The following is a 19335-nucleotide window of genomic DNA, read 5'->3' as shown; positions in this document are numbered from 1 at the left end:
TGGGATTCCCCCTGGACCTGTTATTAAGATCATATATCAGTGGTTCCCAACCTTTTTTGGCTCATGACCCCATTTTCACATCACAAATTTCTGGCAACCCCGTCAATCAAGATGCATCAGCTCAGATATTTTTATATGCTGCGTTTTGTTTGAACACGATTTATATTCGAGAAAGTGAAAGTATAGAATACAGTTGTTTAAGATTGTGTGTGGTGTTTTTAATCATAATTTTAAAAAGAATAATAATTAGTTAAAGGGACAACGAGGAGTTTTGGAAAAGCGAAGCGTTTTCACACTACATTTATGAGCCTCCACGCGCAACGTGAAATTCTTTGACCGGCGCAAAACAGACTCATGTTTTCATTCATCAAGAATTAAAGTCAGAGGTTTGAAGACGATCAGGTACCGTCGTAGTTCCGACCATAAACGGCGATTCGGCGGCATTATTCTCATGACTCGCCGCGAAACCGAAAGTAAGGAAACGCTGGTCGACTCGCCAAGCATTTCCGCCACCACTAATAATAACAAAATAACGATAGAGACAAAACGATATATTTATCGAAAAATGGAGCCATTAACAAGTGTGGGTAAGGTAGATTCATCCACATTAATATGAGATTTTTCGTTCTGCCGATGGAGAAACTCCTCTTTGTCCCTTTAAACAAATATTTATTTATCAATTAGCAAGACATTTCAGGCGACCCCATTTGAATTTCAGACGACCCCACCTGGGGTCCCAACCCCAAGGTTGAAAAACACTGTCATATATGTTGTTGGTGTCCATGAGAAGCAGAACTGAACTTGTTACACACTGAAACCAAAATGTACCAAAATAAAATAAAAAAACAGCCGGGCTGCATTGTATTTGATCAGAAATTCAGCTGCAGCTGTTTTCTTGGATTCTGCTGTAGATGTTGTTTCTGAGCTGAGGTTCATTTGATGTAGCTCCAGTGCTGGAATGCACCACCACCACCACATCTACCCCTATTTTTTTATGTATACATAATGCGAAATTCTGTTTGTGTTTGTGTCCAGGTATCTGTTCGCCCTCCAGATCAAACAGGATCTCTCCAGTGGACGTCTGACCTGCAACGACAGCAGTGCCGCGCTGATGGTCTCCCACATTATTCAGTGTAAGTCCCTCAGCATCCACACATCAGAAGCCTGTCTTTGAAAAACATATTGTGCTTTTTTTTTGTCATACAAGAGCTTATCATCAAATATTGTCATATAAGGAACAGCACACTGTATCAAATTGATTATCTGTGTGTTGCTATGGATACCTTTCAGTCGGATGCCTGAATGTAATCTTGGAGAAGTCCTTCAGAGCGAACCACACACCCCGTGGTTAAAAATATAGACATTTTTCTAACCTGACATTTCTGAGCCGCAGTCTGTTGCCCAACAGTGATTAAAGAGGACGTGGATGATGATAGAGATCTAGATGTAATTAATTATGTTGTCTTAATGATGGGATAACTTGAGCAAATGGGTTTTCATTCTGTGCCAAGCAGCACCAAATCTTCTCTGGAGGCTTATTAACAGATTTAGAGTTGATTTGTCCTTTATCTTACAGCCTACCAGTGTTTTATTAAAGGTATTTTGCACAATAACATGAACTTTTTCCTTCCTCTTTCCTCTTTCAGCTGAGATTGGGGACTTTGAGGAGAGTCAGTGCCGGTCACACCTCCTCAACAACAACTACATCCCAGACCAGATGCCCCTGATTGACAAGATCATGGAGTTTCACTCGAAGAATATGTGAGTAGCTGGAGCTGTGGAGGCCTGTGAGCTGTGTACACTGAGAGTTTATTATTTAACCAGGCTCATAACGTCATCGCTCAACACCAATTATTCTGTTCACCCGTGAACAGGAAAAGTTGTTTCAGACCTTGCGCGTACCCCCCTGGGAAATTTTTATTGTACAGGTGACACATACAGGAAAGCAGCCATTGAATAAACGGCTTGTTTCTTTCTCCCAGAGTTCCCTGTGCAGCTCTTTATCGGAGCTCAGCTCAGAATAGCCAGTCTTTGTAAGTTGTTTTACAGCTTCTGGCCAGAGGAAGATATGAGTTTGACTACTGCTCTAACAAAAAAAAGCTTGCACTGCTCCTAAGAAGAGGACCGCAAGCTTCACATAATGACTCACACAGCTGTTGTCAGCTGGTTTGGTCGGTCAGAACCCCAGGATTTCAGCATATTCTCAGGTGTCTAACGCAGCAGCTTGTGTGAAGTGAGGTTGGTTATTGAACTTGGCTCCTTTTTACTCAGTACTTTTCCTACTATCTGCCTCTAGTTTAACAGGCGTATGCTGCTGGGAGTATATTACTGGAGACCCTCCAGATCTCCTCCCACCATCCTGCCTCAAAATGTCAAAATCATCCGTGCACAAGTTTGAATTCGAGCCAAAGCTTTTGCAAACCCTCGTCTTACCTCTGCGTTACAGCGAGCCGTGCCAGAGATGGACACACAGTGGGCGGCTGCTGCTACATGAAAGGAGCTCGATTAGATTTGACTGCTCTCTTTGACTTGCTTTTTTCCCCTTCCCCCTGAGGCTTTCGTAGTTGATAACTGTAACTGCACTTCTTCTGGTTGGATGCCATGCTGAGTTAAATCTCTTATTAAGTACCACACACAGGAAACAGGAAGGCTTATGCGCTGATAAGAATTAGGAAAGTTAGTTAGCATCGGCAGCCCCTCCCCAACCTTCCACCATCATGCTCTAAAAACTCAGATAAACACGAGAAACCTGGATCCACTCGGACTCGGTCTTTCACCTCAATTAGTGAGCCACACAGCAGGTTGATAAGGCAGGAATTAATTTATTTGTCCAAAAATTTACTGAAAGAATAATGAATGCTCCGGTTTGTTCTTGTTAACTTTAAGTGGCACGAGTATAATTAGTGCTTTAAGATTTACTGTCCTCAATTCATCCTGCCTGCTCCAGTTTTTTACAGAACATTCTGCTTTTGTAAAATCTAGTCCTTATTTTTCTTATTGGCAGTACAACACAATGAGGTCTATAGATGAACTCCTTTTCTGTGGCATTCACTGAAATGATACAGCTCTTAGTTGTAGTTTTAAAAGTAAAGATAAATGACTAGGTGCATTTCTATCTACTCTGTTTTTATGCAAATTTGCAGTTTTAGCACAAAGAAAATCTAAGAAGGAAATAAAAGAAAGAAAGTATAGGAAATATTTAGATTTTCTCACTTGATGAATACCCCATAATATACAAAAACATATCACTTGAGGAATATCACTTAAAATGGCAACAGATAAAAACTAAAACAAATGCTTGAGGGATGATGAGGAAACTGTAGTGTTGCTATCATGAATACATGAAATAAACATTTTCCACAGTGTTTTCCATTGTTTTAGATTTGACTGCTGCTCTTTTAATTACGACTTGATGATGATGATGATGGCAACAGAGTGAAGAATTACGCTGCCAGCTGTTTATATCAGTATAATCATAACACTAGTGGTTGGAAATGTTTATTAAATTGCATTTTCTCCTGCTGATTTTCGAGGAATCTGTTGTCAAATGTGCTTCATAGTCGGATGGAAACTTAATGGCGGGATCAGTCTGTTGCTGGTTTAGACCTTTTCATAGGATTTGCTGACTTTAAGGAAAATAGAAAAATATCACCAGCTTCGTTCTTAACCTTCTTCCTGTTATGTTTTTTGTGTTTACAGAGGTCAAACACCAGCAGAATCAGACTATCAGTTACTAGAGGTGGCGCGTAGGCTGGAGATGTACGGGATTCGCCTTCACCCTGCCAAAGATCGTGAGGGCACGGTGTTAAGCCTGACTGTGGCACACACCGGCATCCTGGTCTTTCAGGTCAGCTACACTAGTTTGTGGGTGGACTCTTTAAAAAATGATGACTGTAAGAAGTCGTACATGATCATTGAAAACACTGTGGCTTTGACTGAGATGAGTATCTTGTTTTAAAAGCCTGAATTAAAGGTTTATTGCCATTTTTCATCACCACAGGGACACACAAAGATTAACGCCTTCAACTGGTCTAAAGTTCGTAAACTGAGCTTCAAGAGGAAACGTTTCCTTATTAAGCTCAGGCCAGATTTAAATGTAAGTTATGTCGCTGATTTGTGTTGTATTTAATCCAATCATATAGTAAATGTGGTGTAATCTAATAAACCTGACAATCTTTGTTGCACTAGAGCTCATATCAGGACACTCTGGAGTTCCTGATGGGCAGCAGGGACTGTTGTAAAGTCTTCTGGAAGATCTGTGTCGAATATCACGCCTTCTTCCGCCTCTTCGAGGAGCCCAAGCCTAAACCCAAGCCTGTGCTCTTCACACGAGGTTCCTCCTTCAGATTCAGGTAAAAGGGAGGTTGCCTCATAAAGCCACTCTCTCGTCTCAACAGTTTCTGCCCATCACTTAACAAGCCCACCAAACGCTCTGCCTCAGTAGCTCATTATTCTGTCTCTCCTCTCTGTAGCGGTCGCACACAGAAGCAGGTGATTGATTATGTGAGGGAGTCTGAGTTTAAAAAGATCCCGTTTGAAAGGTAAAGGCCGTAGACATGTTTACAGACACATTTGGTGCGTGTGTGTGAAGCTGCTCGGAGTGTATATAACGCTGACCTTCAACGTCTCTGTCTGCCAGGAAACACAGTCGGGTCCAACACAACAGCCGCCTTTCGCCGTTGCCTTCTCCGCGTCACTATGAAGTGCCAACAGAAGTGAGTTTCTTATACTGTATGTTTTTAGTGCATCTGTAGAGGACAATTAGCTTCATCAGGTTTGTTACATCTACAGTAATGACTCTGTAAGAAAGCTCCACAGAGAACCATAAATGTTTTCTTTGGAAGAACAATCAAACACTGAAAGTTTGTTTTTTCAGTCTTTAAAAACCTGCACAGTTCTGTCCAAAACACCAGTAAGTTCTTGGTAATTCCTGATTGTATTTTTTCTTAAACAAAAGTCATATTGTACATAATATTTTGTCATAAAAAGATCATAAAGATCTGGCTATAGTCATTTTTTTTACATTTGGTAGAGATAGGTACTGTAAGTGTAAAGAGACACTTTATGATGGAGAAGAAGCTTTTTGCATTAATATATGTATATAAAATAAATATTTTATAAATATGGACTCAACAGTACAAACCTAGGTCATATTTTGTCTGTGTGCAAGATGTACATTAGATGCATATTTCACCCTCTGGTCAAGTCTTATTCTACCTGGTCTATACGTACTGTACAGCACCTGCCTGCACCTCTACCTCACATCAGCTAGGAGTCTTCTTCTTCTTTCTGGGCTTTCACTTAATTTACTAGCACATTACCACCACTAACTGTCCATTTGTTTATAATGTGTCACTTTGCATCGCACACAACACACACGAACTTGCTCATCTAAACAGTCGTGTCACAAGTCCCAGCAGGAGGTTAAAATAAAACCTCCACAGGGAGCTGTCAGGTCAGTCAACAGTTCTCTTCCTCTGTGTGTTTCTGACAGAGGGGTGCTCCGGGGGGCAGAGTCGAATCCCCTCCACGGCGTCATTGGAAAGAGTCGGTGCTGGTGAGTGCAGAAGACCCCTCGGTGGCGCAGGCGGCGAGGGCGAGCCCCTTCCATCAGAGAAACGGCCACGAGGACAGAACGGGGTCCGTGTCCAGGATGGAGGAGACGAGAGGCTCGACGCCACCGGCCCACCCGGAACATCTGAGTACAGGTCCAACATCTTGGGCTGCTAGAGGCGGCAGCTCTCCCATCCCCTACGTTGACTGCAGCGGTGTAGATAGTGGGTACAACACAGGCAGGGAGCAGGCTGCTAGGTCCAATCACAGCTACAGGGACCAGGCCATGTCCCGCCGAGGGTCTGGCTCTGGGAGCATAAATGGGGTTTCTCAGGCCCAACAGGAGCACTTCCTAGGTAGGATGTGGCACAGGGAGTCCCCTTCATCTTCTAAACCGCCGCTCAATGCGAGCCATGACTTTAATGAGTCTCCTAGGCAGACACACACGAGACCTGACCGCGGTCCAGTCCAAGGCACCATGGTGGACTTCAGGGAGAGGCACAGTAGCAGCCCTCTCCCTGCCCCACATACGATGGGCTCAAGGAGCGTCGTCACCGGTCCTGCCGTGGACACTTTCCGTCAAGCTGCTTCCCTCAGCCACGCTGAGCAGAACGGCTACGGTTCCCTTCCCCCTCACTTCGACGAGGCCAGGTACTCGCCTGTCCCCAGTCGCTCCCCCCGCTTACAGAAGCTTCACAAAATACGTCACAACTCCGACTCCATCCCAAACCTGGGAGCGCACTCCGCAGGGCAGGAGCCGCGTCCCGTCCTGTCGCGTGCCGAACGAATGGCCGCTCTAGAGCGCCGCATGGTGGCCAATGGGCTTTCAGCGCCGGGCAGGCCCAGGACTAGTCTGGGGCATAAACGCTCAGGGCGCTCTGGCGTCACGCACGTGGGGGCGGTTCAAATGAACGACGGCTCCACCACCAGCGGTTCAGAGTCCAGTGAGTCTGAGCTGGAGACGAACAGGGGGAGCTGCAGCAGCCCCCTGATGTTCAGTAATCCAGCTGAGGCCGGCTCCTCCTCCTCGCCCATACCCAGGAACAAGTTTTCCTTCGGCAGCCTCCAGCTGGACGAGGAGGCGGACGAGGACGGAGGCCACGCCTTCAGCGACGAGGACAGCCCAAAGATTTTCAGCTGTTAGCGCAACAGAGGGCCTTAAACCGTCTCTACAGGAGAGGTTAAACGGTTTAGCCCCGGTAACAACAGTATAAGAAAAGCAGGCGTCCAGTGGGTGACGGATTATTTCTGTCCGGAGACCACTGAAGTCTCCACCCTGCACGTTCACTGTCGTCTTCTTAAGCACTTTTTGATCCCTCTCTGTCATTGTGAAGCAGCTCCCTTTGCAAGACCGGCACGAAGGAAGGAATGTGTTCAGGGGTTTTTCTCGTTTGCTGCACAGAGGTCCTTTATCTTTCAGCTTCCCTCTTTTAATTGTCTCCGCAAAAAAACACGCAAGTGCCATGTTAAGGATTTAACTCTAACTGATAAAGAAATGAGTGGCTCTGTTTCTGTGTGTTTTAAACTCAAATATGATTCGAAGAGAATTTATCGTTCCAGTTGCACTTTTTCTTGCATTCACTGGACCGTGATGTAGACTTCATTTTTAAGTCATTGTGTCGTAGAGTTGTTGAACACTCAGTCCAGATACCGTCTCAGCTGCCTTATCATTTCTCATAGGGAAATCCAAATATCATTCCGTAACTGGGTGTAGATGGATCTGTTTTCTACTTTGAGATCATATATTTTTGTCGAGTCCTGTGGATGTACAGTGTAATTGTGGCAGTTGTTGTAAGGAGGTATATATTTTGTGTTTTGTCCACTAAGGTGGTAGGAATACAACAACAATACAACAATGACAGCGTTCAGAGAGCAACAGCGAGTTGGTCAGGCTGAGGTGAAAGTGAAATGTGCGTTGCAGTGGTAGTTGAGCCACTCCACAGCAGTTGATGGTCTCTTACGCTCCCCCTCTGCACTTAACTCGCGCTCAAGTGTCTCTGCCAGTAATTTGGTGTCACAAAGCCAAGTTCTCCAACAGATATGATGTCCACAAACTCTGCAATATTCGTAACAAACTGTCGCTGCTCTTTTATTTATTTATTTTGGGTCTCCCCTTTTTTTTCTTTCCTTTTCTTTTGCACTTGTGTCTTCATGTTTGTTTGTGTTGTTTTATCTGTTTGAGCAAGCAATGACCTTCATGTCACATTTCTGTTCTTTCTTTTTCTTTGTCCAATGTATGCACTTCTCTGTCTGTCAGCATGAAACTGTCATATTTTGTTTGTGTTTTGTTTTGTTTTTCTTTATTTCTCAGCTGTGACTGCATGTAAACCTGTTCTGTTACTCACTACTGTCTGTGTGGTGGGGAAAAAAACAATAATCCAGATTACCAGCATCTGGGTTTCCCTCACTGCAGTGATGCAGCCAACTTTTAATTATTCCAGAGGAGGGAGAGAACAGTTGGGTAAAGGATGACAGCAGCTTGGGAATATGCAGGCAGGGTTTTGTATCTGTGTATGTGTTTGTACTGTGAAAGGCAGTTTAAGGGCAACACCTCAAAGCGCAGAGTCCCTGTGCTCATCCATCACTGTCGACTGCCGTTGCAGCGCTCTCACCGGTTTCAGCATTGACATCCGAAAAACGTCGCTGTGGTGAGATTTTTATGCGCCTGTTTTAGATGCTTCAATCCAGCATGATACATGGTGCACTGATGTGAATTAATGCGGCATTATGAATAGAGAAGATCTGATTGTCACTGGATCACTGCAGTGTGAGGGAACCTGCAGCTTCCCCACAGACCTGGAGTGACAACAACTGAGTCATTTGGAGCAGATAAAAAAAAAAGAACAATTTAGCTGTTAAACTCCAAACCATTTAACATGTGTTTGTTCAACTCACAGTTCCGTGTGTGTGTGTGTGTGTGTGTGTGTGTGTGTGTTGTGTGTGTGTGTGTGTGTGTGTGTGTGTGTGTGTGTGTGTGTGTGTGTGTGTGTGTGTGTGTGTGTGTGTGTGTGTGTGTGTGTGTGTGTGTGTGTGTGTGTGTGTGTGTGTGTGTGTGTGTGTGTGTGTGTGTGTGTGTGTGTGTGTGTGTGTGTGTGTGTGTGTGTGTGTTCAGCCACTGGTGTCCTTCAGGGTGTGTTTCCAATGCATGCTGCACTAAACCAAGACCGAGGCATGGTGCTCTTCATGCCCCTCTGCCCCTGGCTGCTCTCTACATGCACTGTGTTGTATGTTCTGTCATGTACAGATAGTGCTCACAGTCACCTCACTGTAATTTCATATTTTTATAAAACAGATCAGAGAATTTAATGTTAGAGAAAAATTTAAGACTCAGAAATGATGCACTAATAAACTGTAGTGAGCTGCTTTAAAATAGCAGATAGATTTACAGTATTTTTATAATTCACTGTCACTATTTTATGTGAATTGAATGTAAAAATGCACGATTCCTCATGTCCAACTCACTTTTAACAGTCAACAGTGTCACAAGACTGTTTATTCAAAATCTGAACATTCATAAAGATATTTTTATATTATAATGGGTCAGAAGAGAAGACCATGTCTTTCTGTAAACTTCCCCCTAAGTGTCTCACTCTGTCACTCGCAGTGTTTTCTCCCTCTACTCACTCACGGGCTTTGACCTTTTTATGCTGCTTTTCTCAAACTTTAACACTGTATATATGTTATTTTAGAGTCAATAAAGATGACCTTTATGAAGAGAGATTTTTGGATCTTCTTTTTTTTTTTAAAGATCCCTGGTCTGGTGGTCATTGTAGATGTTAGACTTTTCCCTGTCATCTTCCCTATAGTTTTGCCGCTTTCCTTTTTTTTCTCTTTCATTCTCATTTGTAGAAGTCATCTCTGAGTCACTCCTTCCCCCTGTAGTGTTTAGACCAACTCTTTCCCAAAGTGCGGCTGGTATGTTGCGCTGATTGCAGCCACGATCTGCGCTGCTCTGTGTGTGTGTGTTAGTGCCGGCACACCGCAGGACAGCAAGGAGAAAGAGGTGGGCAAGGTTGCAGCTCTAACATAGTAAGTAAGCTGAGTGAACATTGTCAGTGGAGGTGACACTACTGTAAGTAAGCCATCCCTCCGGATCATCCTGCAGTATGTGTCTCAGCTTGTGTATTGATTGACATGGCACAAAGGCTGCCTGAGCTGTCTGGACTGGAGAGTGAGTCATGGCTGACTTTTCGCTTTCCTCAAGCTTAACATGAATGTGTCTCCTGTGCAGCCGAGGAAGACTGAGACTGGGTCAATCAGCGTGTGTAAATACTAAAATAGTTTTTGTGTAGCCTGCATAGTTTCCCAGTGGGTTTGCCATGTTGGATAATTAACTAAAAACTGAGAAGTTTAATTAATATGAAAATGGCAGCACAGTGTCAATGAAATTTGACTTTCTGCAGAGCTGCTAGTCGTGTTTTTTTTTTGTTTTTTTTCTCATTATCACTCAATCTCATTATTTTCTCTCAAACAACAATGTTGTACTTGCAAGATGTCAGAAAATAGTGATAAATATCCATCACAATTTTTCCAGAGACATAGTGACAAATCTTATTTAGTCTGAGCAATATTTCAAAAACCATAGAGACTAATTATACAATGATATAAAAAAAAAACAGACGCGCAACAGATTATCACATAGAGAAGCTGGAAACAGGAATTATTTTGACACTTATGCCCTTTACTGTACTTAAAGCAGAAGTAAGCGATCCGGTCGTTTTGGCTAACTTCTTGTCAGCGGATGGAGTTAGCAGTCCCCGCCCTCGTCCCTACATCACCACATTCCCTTGGCTGCACACACAGAGAGGACTGCCCCTTTATGCCGTTCTCTCTCCTCACTGGATAAAGGTTGTAGGATACAAGGAAAGTTTTCTCCTCGGCTTACAGCAGAGCAGAGTGACTGACAGACCCGTGTTTCAGGCCAAACACTCTATGTGATTGCCGTCGGAAGATAGAACTATTTAAGACTTATATTAACACAAACATTCCGCTTACTTCTGCTTTAACATGAATTCTCACAATGTAGATAAATGCATGTGGTTAAAAATATATTTGCCCAGCTCTGGCACTTTTGAGTAAAAATATTTTTACAAACAAGTGAATGACTCTAACTTTAATCTTTTCTCCTCCCACTGCGGCTGCTCCGTGACCCCCGTGCAGGTGTGGTGTCCAACAGTCCTCACCTGTCTGCGTCCTCTGGTCACTCCCACGGTATGGTCAACGGTCAGAAGTCGCTGGAGCTGTGCAGCCACAGTCCCAATGGCCGACAGCCTTCACCGCTCACCAGCCCGCTGCTCAACGACGCCTGCAGCGTTCGCACCGACGACGAAGACGAGGTCCGGAGGAAGGTTTGTAAACTAGAAACGCTTCCATAAGAGAAATGGGTTTACACGGGTAAAGCTGCTGCACTGATGAGGCTCCAGATACTGTTGGAGCTGCTCATTGTAGAACAGTTCAGTTGCATCCCCTCTCTCTGTTGTGTTGTCTTTGCAGAGATTTCCAACAGATCGGGCCTACTTCATTGCCAAGGAGCTGCTGACCACCGAAAGGACATATCTGAAGGACCTGGAGGTGATAACTGTGGTAAGTCGGGCCAAGTCTGCTCTCCAGCACACTGCCTCGCTGTTTGTTTTCTCCTGTGCTGTCCTCCGGGTAGAAAACATTGATTATTCCGGTTAGCTGCTCCATTGCAGAGCGCCCGCCAAAACACAGAGTCAGGCAGTGACACAGGGATATTTTGGCAGATGCGATTTCATTTTTTATTCATTCCCAACACTCGTGCCCTGAAATGCATTTATCTGTCTCACTCAAGGCCGTGAATACTAAACTGTGTTTGTGTTCGAAGAGATAGATGGATTTAGTCGCGTGTTCCCCTCCCCGGTTTAGCCTGCTCCTTCAGTTTTCACCGGCTCTCTACAAGCATATGGACGTCGTTTCATTCTGATGATATCACAAAGGAAATTCTGCAGAAAACAGGATATTAAATGTGTGGTTCGGCTCCCTCAGTTGCAAACAAGGAGGATGTCCTTATGAAGCGCTGCTGTCGTCCGTGATCCTGCGCACACGTGTTTCCACTGTCGGGGGTTTTAAAAGGCTGCAGCTTTTTGCCATCTTGTAATTTTCAGAGAAGCCCGGCTTTCACACATCTCATAAATATTTGGGTTGGCCAATGTCCCTGTTTCAGCTGCGTGTGTGCACGGCACGCGTGTGCTTGTCGCGCTAAACTCGGCTCTCTTCCTGTTCGCTGGTTGGTATTGCTGCCGTTTCTTGGGGTGAAGTCATCTGAGCAACAGCTGGTGCCTCCTCTCAAACCCTTCAAGAAACACTCACTTTTCCCGAAACCCACTTCCCTCCTGCCATGGCATCAGCTAAATAAAACCCACACTATGCACTAACACACAACATGGAACATTTGGCTTCAGTCTGACTTAATGAAGTGATAGCACTAAGACTTATTGGCCATTGATTCTTCCCTACATCCTCAGGCAATTGAAGGATCTAGGAGACGTCACGAGGCTGAGGCGCAGCAGCAGATAGAGGACTTTTGAAGGCATCCTGTTTGAACACAGTGCTGATCGGTGATAACTGCTTCTGAACAGGCTTGTGTGTTTGTGAGAGAGGATGACGAGGCACAGAACACAAAAACAAACACAGAATAAACAGCTACAGCATCATGCTTATCACTTGCCATCCAGAGAAAACAGCTGCACTGCAACTTTTAAAAAGTTTCTCACACCTTTTACATACAAGTGACATTTTTTACATGATCACTTTATCTTTTCTGAACCAGAACAGACTCACAAAATCCCTCTGGTATCTCTCTTGGTAATTGTGTTATCATCAACCAGCCGAGTCAATCTTTTTTTTTTCTTATCCAAAATCACAAATTTGCCTGGAGCAGCTTTACAGTCTGCACGGCATATGTGCAGATTGCCCTCTTACCCATAGACCTTTTATTCAGATAAGAACCAGTTTTATGGTTGCGTCTCTCTGTTTTCAAAGTGTGGAGATTTAGCTCCCGAAATCCATCGCAGTATGAGGGATTTAATTTACTTTCATCCCTGAAAGATGATCACGGTTCACGGTGTTGGAGTGTGGGATTATTGGGTGTAAAATGTGTTAGGATAAATTTCCCTTAATGTCTGAACTAAGATTCTCCCTGATAAATAGTTTGACAACTCAGTGCATGTGCACATTGTATTTGTAATTGCAGTCTTTCCAGAGTGCTGTGGGACAAGATGAGGCGACTCCGGAGTCTCTGAAGAACACCGTCCTCTCCACCTTCGAGCCTCTGCACAAGTTCCACACGGGTTTTCTCAGGGAGGTGGAGCAGAGGTTGGCCCTGTGGTGAGAGACCCCTCCCTCCACACACACACACACACACACACACACACACACACACACACACACACACACACACACACACACACACACACACACACACACACACACACACACACACACACACACACACACACACACACACACACACACACACACACACACTCACACCATGTTTGAGCAGGTCCAGTGATACCATGATTTGGTTTCAGTCCAATCTACCACAACTTCTGCGCCCCACCCCCTTTTTTTTTAACGAGTTTTATTGGCAGTTAGTCCAAGAGGGCGACCCCGGTCTCTTCAGTTGACCCGTGGAGCTATTGTCTCCATGGCAACAGTCGTGCCTCACCATGGCTAGCCTTTTCTTGCCCGTGGGTTTCTGCTGTCTGATCTCCTTAATGATGTTGTGCTTTATCTAAGACACACTGAATCACACACACACACTCTCAGACATGCAGACAGTGATGCATAAAGCCCACAGGCATTAACTGCAGACGTGCAGCCCTAATACAGTATTTTTTATTTCAAAGCCTGTGTTGGCTCGTCATCGTTAGAACTCCAAATTAAAGCTGGAAGTGATATTAAGTCAAGGCCGCTGATAAGAGCCACATTGAAATGTGTATGCAAATGATCCAGCATTACGAATCTCTTTCATGGCTTTACATATTCAAATCTATTCTGTTTTTACCTTTGTCATTGTAACAATGATAAGAAAGCTGTTATATATGAAGAAGTTGCTCCAGACCTAAAGCTATTCCTAATATTCTGCACACAATTTTAAAATATTCTGAATGAATGTGGCAGTGGTAGCCCAGTACTTCAGCCCCCTGTGTGGGGAAAGTGGTGCTAAAGGGAGACACCTGCTGGTGGATCTGTGGAAGTTTAAAGAGCTTCCTCAAACGACATTGGAATTTTTTTTTGAAGTGAAAACTAAAAAATAATCAATGGACCTAAGGTCTTTTGTGTAGCTCACTCAGTTACTTCACTGATAACAACACTAATACAGTTTATTATTAAAGCTGCTATCGAAACCAGGTTTTGCAAAATGAAAAGCAGACTGATTTACCCAAAGGTTATTTAATCAGTATCAGTCCAAATACATTTCAGAGGTAGTGTAAAATAAAACTAAAACTATAAATACTTTCTTACACAGCCTTTTGATAAAATGTGTTTTCAATGATCCACAACAAGATATTTATCCATAATGTTTCAGAGATAAAAGCTGCTGATTGTTACCTGTTTTAGGGAAGGACGCTCCAATGCTCATATCAAAGGAGACTACCAGCGCATTGGAGATGTTATGTTGAAGAACCTTCAAGGTTTAAAGGTGAGGTACAACTTAATGTAAAACTCTGTAATGTAATGTAAACTCTGTAATGTAATGTAAACATCTGTAATAGCAGTAATGCTTTGACACACGTGTGTATGTCATTTTCCCAATGTTGCTCCGTCCACAGCCTCTGACGACAAACCTACACAAGCAGTCTGAAGTTCTGCTGGAGCTGGAGAAGGCGTGCAGGGCGTCCCGCAAGCTGGAGGGTCTCTGCAGGGACTTTGAGCTGCAAAAGGTCTGTTACATCCCCCTCAACGTCTTCATCCTGCGGCCCCTGCACCGCCTCACGCACTACAAGCAGATCCTGGAGCGCCTGTGTAAACACTACCCAGCTACTCATGTGGATTTCAGGGACTGCAGAGGTACTACAGCACAGTGTTTATAGGTCAGCAAAATAATCTAACAGATGATGTGCAATGATCGCTCATCCGCGCTTTGGTCCGTAGCTGCTCTGGCAGATGTGTCTGAGGTGGTGGAGCAGCTCCAGGAAAGCCTCATCAAGATGGAGAACTTCCAGAAGCTTTTGGAGTTGAAGAAGGATTTGATCGGCGTTGACAATCTTGTTGTTCCTGGCCGGGTGAGTTTAAAGCTTGAACAATTTTAATTCTCTATCTGACTCCCAAAGATCTACATAATGAATATTTTTTGACAGTAAATGACTAAATTGTTTTATTTCTCTTCCTCAGGAGTTCATCAGGTTAGGCTGCCTCAGCAAACTGTCTGGAAAAGGCCTTCAGCAACGAATGTTTTTCTTGGTAACACTCACTTTCTCAGCTTCTCAGATATCACTAATCTAATTACTTAGTTAAGTGAGCTTATCGTAAAAATAATCACTATTTTATCTTTTCCAGCCATAGAGAAGGTGTTGGCAGATATAGCACAACTACAGATGCTCTTATTGGGGAAAAGTAACATATGTTGTTATGACATGAGAGTGTTTACATACAGTATGTCACTGCTTTGATTAGAAAAGTAACTTGTATACAATAAAAACGCAATACAAATGTAGAAAGATACACATATAGAAGAATATGTAAATATGACAAGTTGTTTGTGCCACCTAAGAATTATTAACTGGAACATTTGCACAATTAAGTGATTTAAACAAATAAATCTTTCTATTGTAAAGATATTTAATGGCCGTTTTCTCTGTCCCACTCTCTGTTGATAGTTCAATGACGTGATACTGTACACGAGTCGAGGGATGACGGCCACCAATCAGTTCAAAGTGCACGGGCAGCTGCCGCTCTACGGCATGACAGTAAGAGCGATGTCCCGCAGCTGAACACAAAATGCTTCAAACGTCTGTCACCAGTTTGTCATTACGGCAAATAATCTGCTTCCAACAGCTGAACTACAGCTCATTTAGTTTCTGCCACAACCACAACACACACACACACACACACACACACACACACACACACCTGTACACATACAGTAAAGTCACAGCCGCGCAGACACGCACCCTCAGGACAACTGCCTTCTCTCCCACTCCCCTCTCTTTCTCGCTCCCTCCTTCTCTGCCATTCTGTCTATTTTGGTTCTTGCTGTCCTAGATACCGCCGCTCTCTAATGTTTTTTCTGTGTCTCTGTGTTCTCCTTCCAGATCAGAGAGAGTGAAGATGAGTGGGGTGTGCCTCATGCCTTCACGCTGGTTGGACAGCGCCAGTCGGTGGTGGTGGCAGCAAGGTAAAAAAACGGGAAAAAAAAAAGCATTCACTCTGGATGCGCTCAAACCTTGTTCCTTTACATTAGAATTAGCTTGAAGTGTCTGTGTGTATCTTTTTCATGTGGAGCTATTTCAGGATCACTAACTTCTTACAAATGATGACAACCTTGTAGATGTCATATATATATTGTAAGCAAAGGCATTAGTTCACGTTTAATTACAGTGAGCTCTCAGCAATTCAGATTTATGGTCAGAGTCCTCGCTTTGTGGGCGTTCTGTGCCCCGGGCCTTACCTCTCAGGCTGAGTAGTCTTTCTGCCTTATCGGCACCCAGAGAGGAAGAACTGCAGGGAAGAGCTGAAAGCTCCTCTGCACATTTTTTGAATACATTATTTTTCCAAAGTTACAATGACACACTTTTTGCTCTGTCTAAAGTCAGAGACTCCTAATATAGAAGTGTTAATTACAGAAACGCAAAGCAAAACAAAACAAAGCAGATGTTTTGCAGGGTTAAGAAAAAAACATAATCAGTATTTTTATTTACAGTCAATATTCTCTTGAGAAGACACTGACTTCAACAACAATCAAATATAAACAGTCTCCTTGAAAATGTGTCATGATTATAATGTAATTATACAATTATAATATTCACCTTGTACTTAGGATTTTGTTTTTTCTCTTGATATATTTTCCAGGTGTCTCTTCTGTTTGTTGGTTGATTATTTTTTGTTTGTCCTTGCTTAGCACTTGTTTTCACTGACAAGATAGAAAAAGGATGAAGACTTATTCTGTCTTCAAATTAACATTTTGCTGTTCTAGTTTCTGTTCATGAGCAGATGGGGTATTAGTGTCTTTTAAGGAGAATTTGGCAGGACACCTGAACTAACATGGCTCAGTCTTGTAACATTCGCGTTAATGGGACTATTTCTAACCACCAGGCCTTCCTGCTGCGACTCAGTACTTTTCCATTTGTCTGTCATCCACTCTAGTTCACTAACAGAGATGGAGAAGTGGATGGAGGACATAAAGGTAGCGATAGAGACAGCAAAAACCAGCAACGGGCCTTCATCTGACCTGCTGACCAGCAATCTGACGGACAACAGTAAGTTACTACACAAACACGCATAATGCATTATGTAAAATTCAATCTGTGCTGTCCAACGACTGTAATTGAAATTCCAGATGCACAACACTGCGTTTGGTCTGTGAATGATCCGACTCTGTCTGTGTTTGAGCGCCCTTCTCCCCCCTCCATCGCCCCACTCATTCTCTTGCATTAACAAACTCATGACTTTCCCAGAATGCCCTGAGGACTCCTCGGTGGAGGCGGAGTCTGAGGATGACTTGATCGCATCGCACACCATGACGGAGAAGCCCACCCCTCACCGTGGTAACACCATGGTGCACGTGTGCTGGCACAGGAACACCAGTGTGTCCATGGTGGACTTTAGCATAGCTGTGGAGGTACCAGCCAAACCTCAGCACTCAGCCTCAGACCTGCCCCTCCCCTCCTGCCTCACTGTTTTCTTTTTTCTGTTTCACAGTCCGTGCTGTATCTGAATACACTTTGATTATCTCTCAGTGGGAACAGTATCCTCCTGTGCTGCACTTAATCACCTTTACTGTGCTCAACAATATGTTTTAATTGGAAGCCTTAGCTGATCAACTGAAGTGGTTTCAAGGCCTATTCTTTTCATTGTTTATTTTTCACAGAAACAAAATTAGTTCAAATTCCAAAATGGGGAAAACTAAACTTCATTTATCTTTAATCCTCTAAAACCTTGAGAGTAGATTATAATCTACTCTGTCAAATCTTCTCCATGTGTTTTTCTTTAGTTGTGTAACTAAGATTTTCAAGGATGTTCTTTTTGTCACATTATTTTCATAATATTTACATAAAACATAAATTACAGCCACTTTACAGGAAGCATTTGGTAACTTTGTGTTAGCATGCTATCTTACGTAGGTGTTATAGCAAAACAAGAGGCTCACTTTCCACATTGGAGACAACTCTGTGAATAAAGGGATGTGGATTGATGCAGGACTGAAGTAAACAATTAATGCATCCTATTATACCCTTTTTTCAGGTTGTCACTTGATACTTTTTTTTTTTTTTTTTTTTTTAAATATACTGTATCTATAATCACACAGTGTTTGTTTTCTGTGGTTACTGCTACCAAGAACAAAACAGTGTTAAGTAAAAGCAGCAGGGTGATTAGAAAAAAGGGTAAAACATGGCACCCTCATGTGTGCCTGGTTGCATGTGCATCCTTAAGAAAACAAACAAAATGCCACGCCCCCTCATGTCAAAGCACTGCTCTGTGGCACGATCGATGGACAAAAACCCAAATTACCTTCTGTGGAAAACCGTTAAGTGCAGATTGTTGGAAAAAGATCATCCTTGCAGTTTTTGCATCAATATTGTTGAGCTATTTTCTACATTAGATAAATAAAGCTGCTTTATTTGCTCTTTTTTCAGCACCAGTGAAAATACTGTTCCCACTTTTCCCTCCTGTGGCTAACAGTCGTCAGCCTGACTTTCTTATCTAATCTCACAACTGCGGCTTTCCTGTGTGGTTCTGTCCTTCTTCTCCCCTCCTGGCACTTGAAATCTCTGACTGTCTATAAATAGAGAGAGAGAGCAGTACGTAGATGTGCTAAACGTCCTCGTTTCACACTAACAGAACAGATCCTGTTTTTGGGATGTAGCCTCCCTACAACCCAGCTGTGTCCTGATCTAGTTCTGCTCTTCCTCTGTAACAACGTCCTCTTCACAGCCTTTGCCTGGACACACTGTCGACCACCGTGTTAACCCCTGCCACTGCATGCCTGTGTTTCACCTACTCAGTCTCTGTGTTTCTGTCCTCCCCTCCCTGTCTGTTTTTTTCTCTCTCTCTGTCTCTCTCTTTTCCCCATGCGTCTGTGCGTTCCTCCGTGGTAGAGGACCCTAGTCCAGTCAGTGAGAATATGGCCCCCCTGGTGGGGCCCCCCAGTGGCCAGGGACCAGTGCCTCTGTCTGTTATCTGCTGGTACCGTGTTCAGAGCCTCTCCTTTAGTGAATCCTGCAGGAGTCTAGAGGTAAAGGAGCCAGGCAGACAGGAGAGGCCCTGTGTGTGTGTCTACCTGAACTGCACCATAGGAGCCTGTGTTACAAAATGCTTGATAGAAATAAAGACGTAGTAGAAATAGCTCTGCCTCATGTTGTATAGATTAGTGATACTACTATTAGTTCGTTTTGTAGAGAATTGTCATTAGCATATAAGATTTAAGATAGAATTGATGGCATAAGCATCATGATGATCATAAATCATAATGTTACAGAAGAGCCAAAAACTGTTGTATAGCTTGTTTACTTTTTAAACCAGTGATTCCCAATAAGGGCTACTCAACACAGGTGAGTGGAAAGCATGTGAAGTAGCTCAAGTAATTCATAGCAAAAA

The 19335-nt window shown here is 43.4% G+C and overlaps 1 protein-coding gene across 1 annotated transcript in view; it reads left to right on the top strand.

The window, feature by feature from the left end:
• LOC311004510 (FERM, ARHGEF and pleckstrin domain-containing protein 1) overlaps nucleotides 1-19335 on the top strand; it is a 50707-nt gene that overhangs the window by 29254 nt on the left and 2118 nt on the right. Inside the window, exons 6-24 of the mRNA XM_083996600.1 lie at nucleotides 1036-1133; nucleotides 1647-1761; nucleotides 3700-3847; nucleotides 4001-4096; nucleotides 4189-4352; nucleotides 4473-4541; nucleotides 4640-4715; nucleotides 5495-5702; nucleotides 10714-10901; nucleotides 11047-11136; nucleotides 12767-12900; nucleotides 14140-14221; nucleotides 14352-14589; nucleotides 14674-14804; nucleotides 14914-14982; nucleotides 15399-15488; nucleotides 15834-15916; nucleotides 16885-16997; nucleotides 17196-17359. Of these exons, the coding sequence (XP_083852726.1) occupies nucleotides 1036-1133; nucleotides 1647-1761; nucleotides 3700-3847; nucleotides 4001-4096; nucleotides 4189-4352; nucleotides 4473-4541; nucleotides 4640-4715; nucleotides 5495-5702; nucleotides 10714-10901; nucleotides 11047-11136; nucleotides 12767-12900; nucleotides 14140-14221; nucleotides 14352-14589; nucleotides 14674-14804; nucleotides 14914-14982; nucleotides 15399-15488; nucleotides 15834-15916; nucleotides 16885-16997; nucleotides 17196-17359 (2356 nt within the window). The remainder of the gene's footprint in view (nucleotides 1-1035; nucleotides 1134-1646; nucleotides 1762-3699; nucleotides 3848-4000; nucleotides 4097-4188; nucleotides 4353-4472; nucleotides 4542-4639; nucleotides 4716-5494; nucleotides 5703-10713; nucleotides 10902-11046; nucleotides 11137-12766; nucleotides 12901-14139; nucleotides 14222-14351; nucleotides 14590-14673; nucleotides 14805-14913; nucleotides 14983-15398; nucleotides 15489-15833; nucleotides 15917-16884; nucleotides 16998-17195; nucleotides 17360-19335) is intronic.

The sequence above is a fragment of the Trachurus trachurus genome (genome assembly GCF_905171665.1).
Source record: "Trachurus trachurus genome assembly, chromosome: 21".
Classification (NCBI taxonomy): Eukaryota; Metazoa; Chordata; class Actinopteri; order Carangiformes; family Carangidae; genus Trachurus; species Trachurus trachurus.
This window is presented reverse-complemented; position numbering and strand designations above follow the sequence as displayed.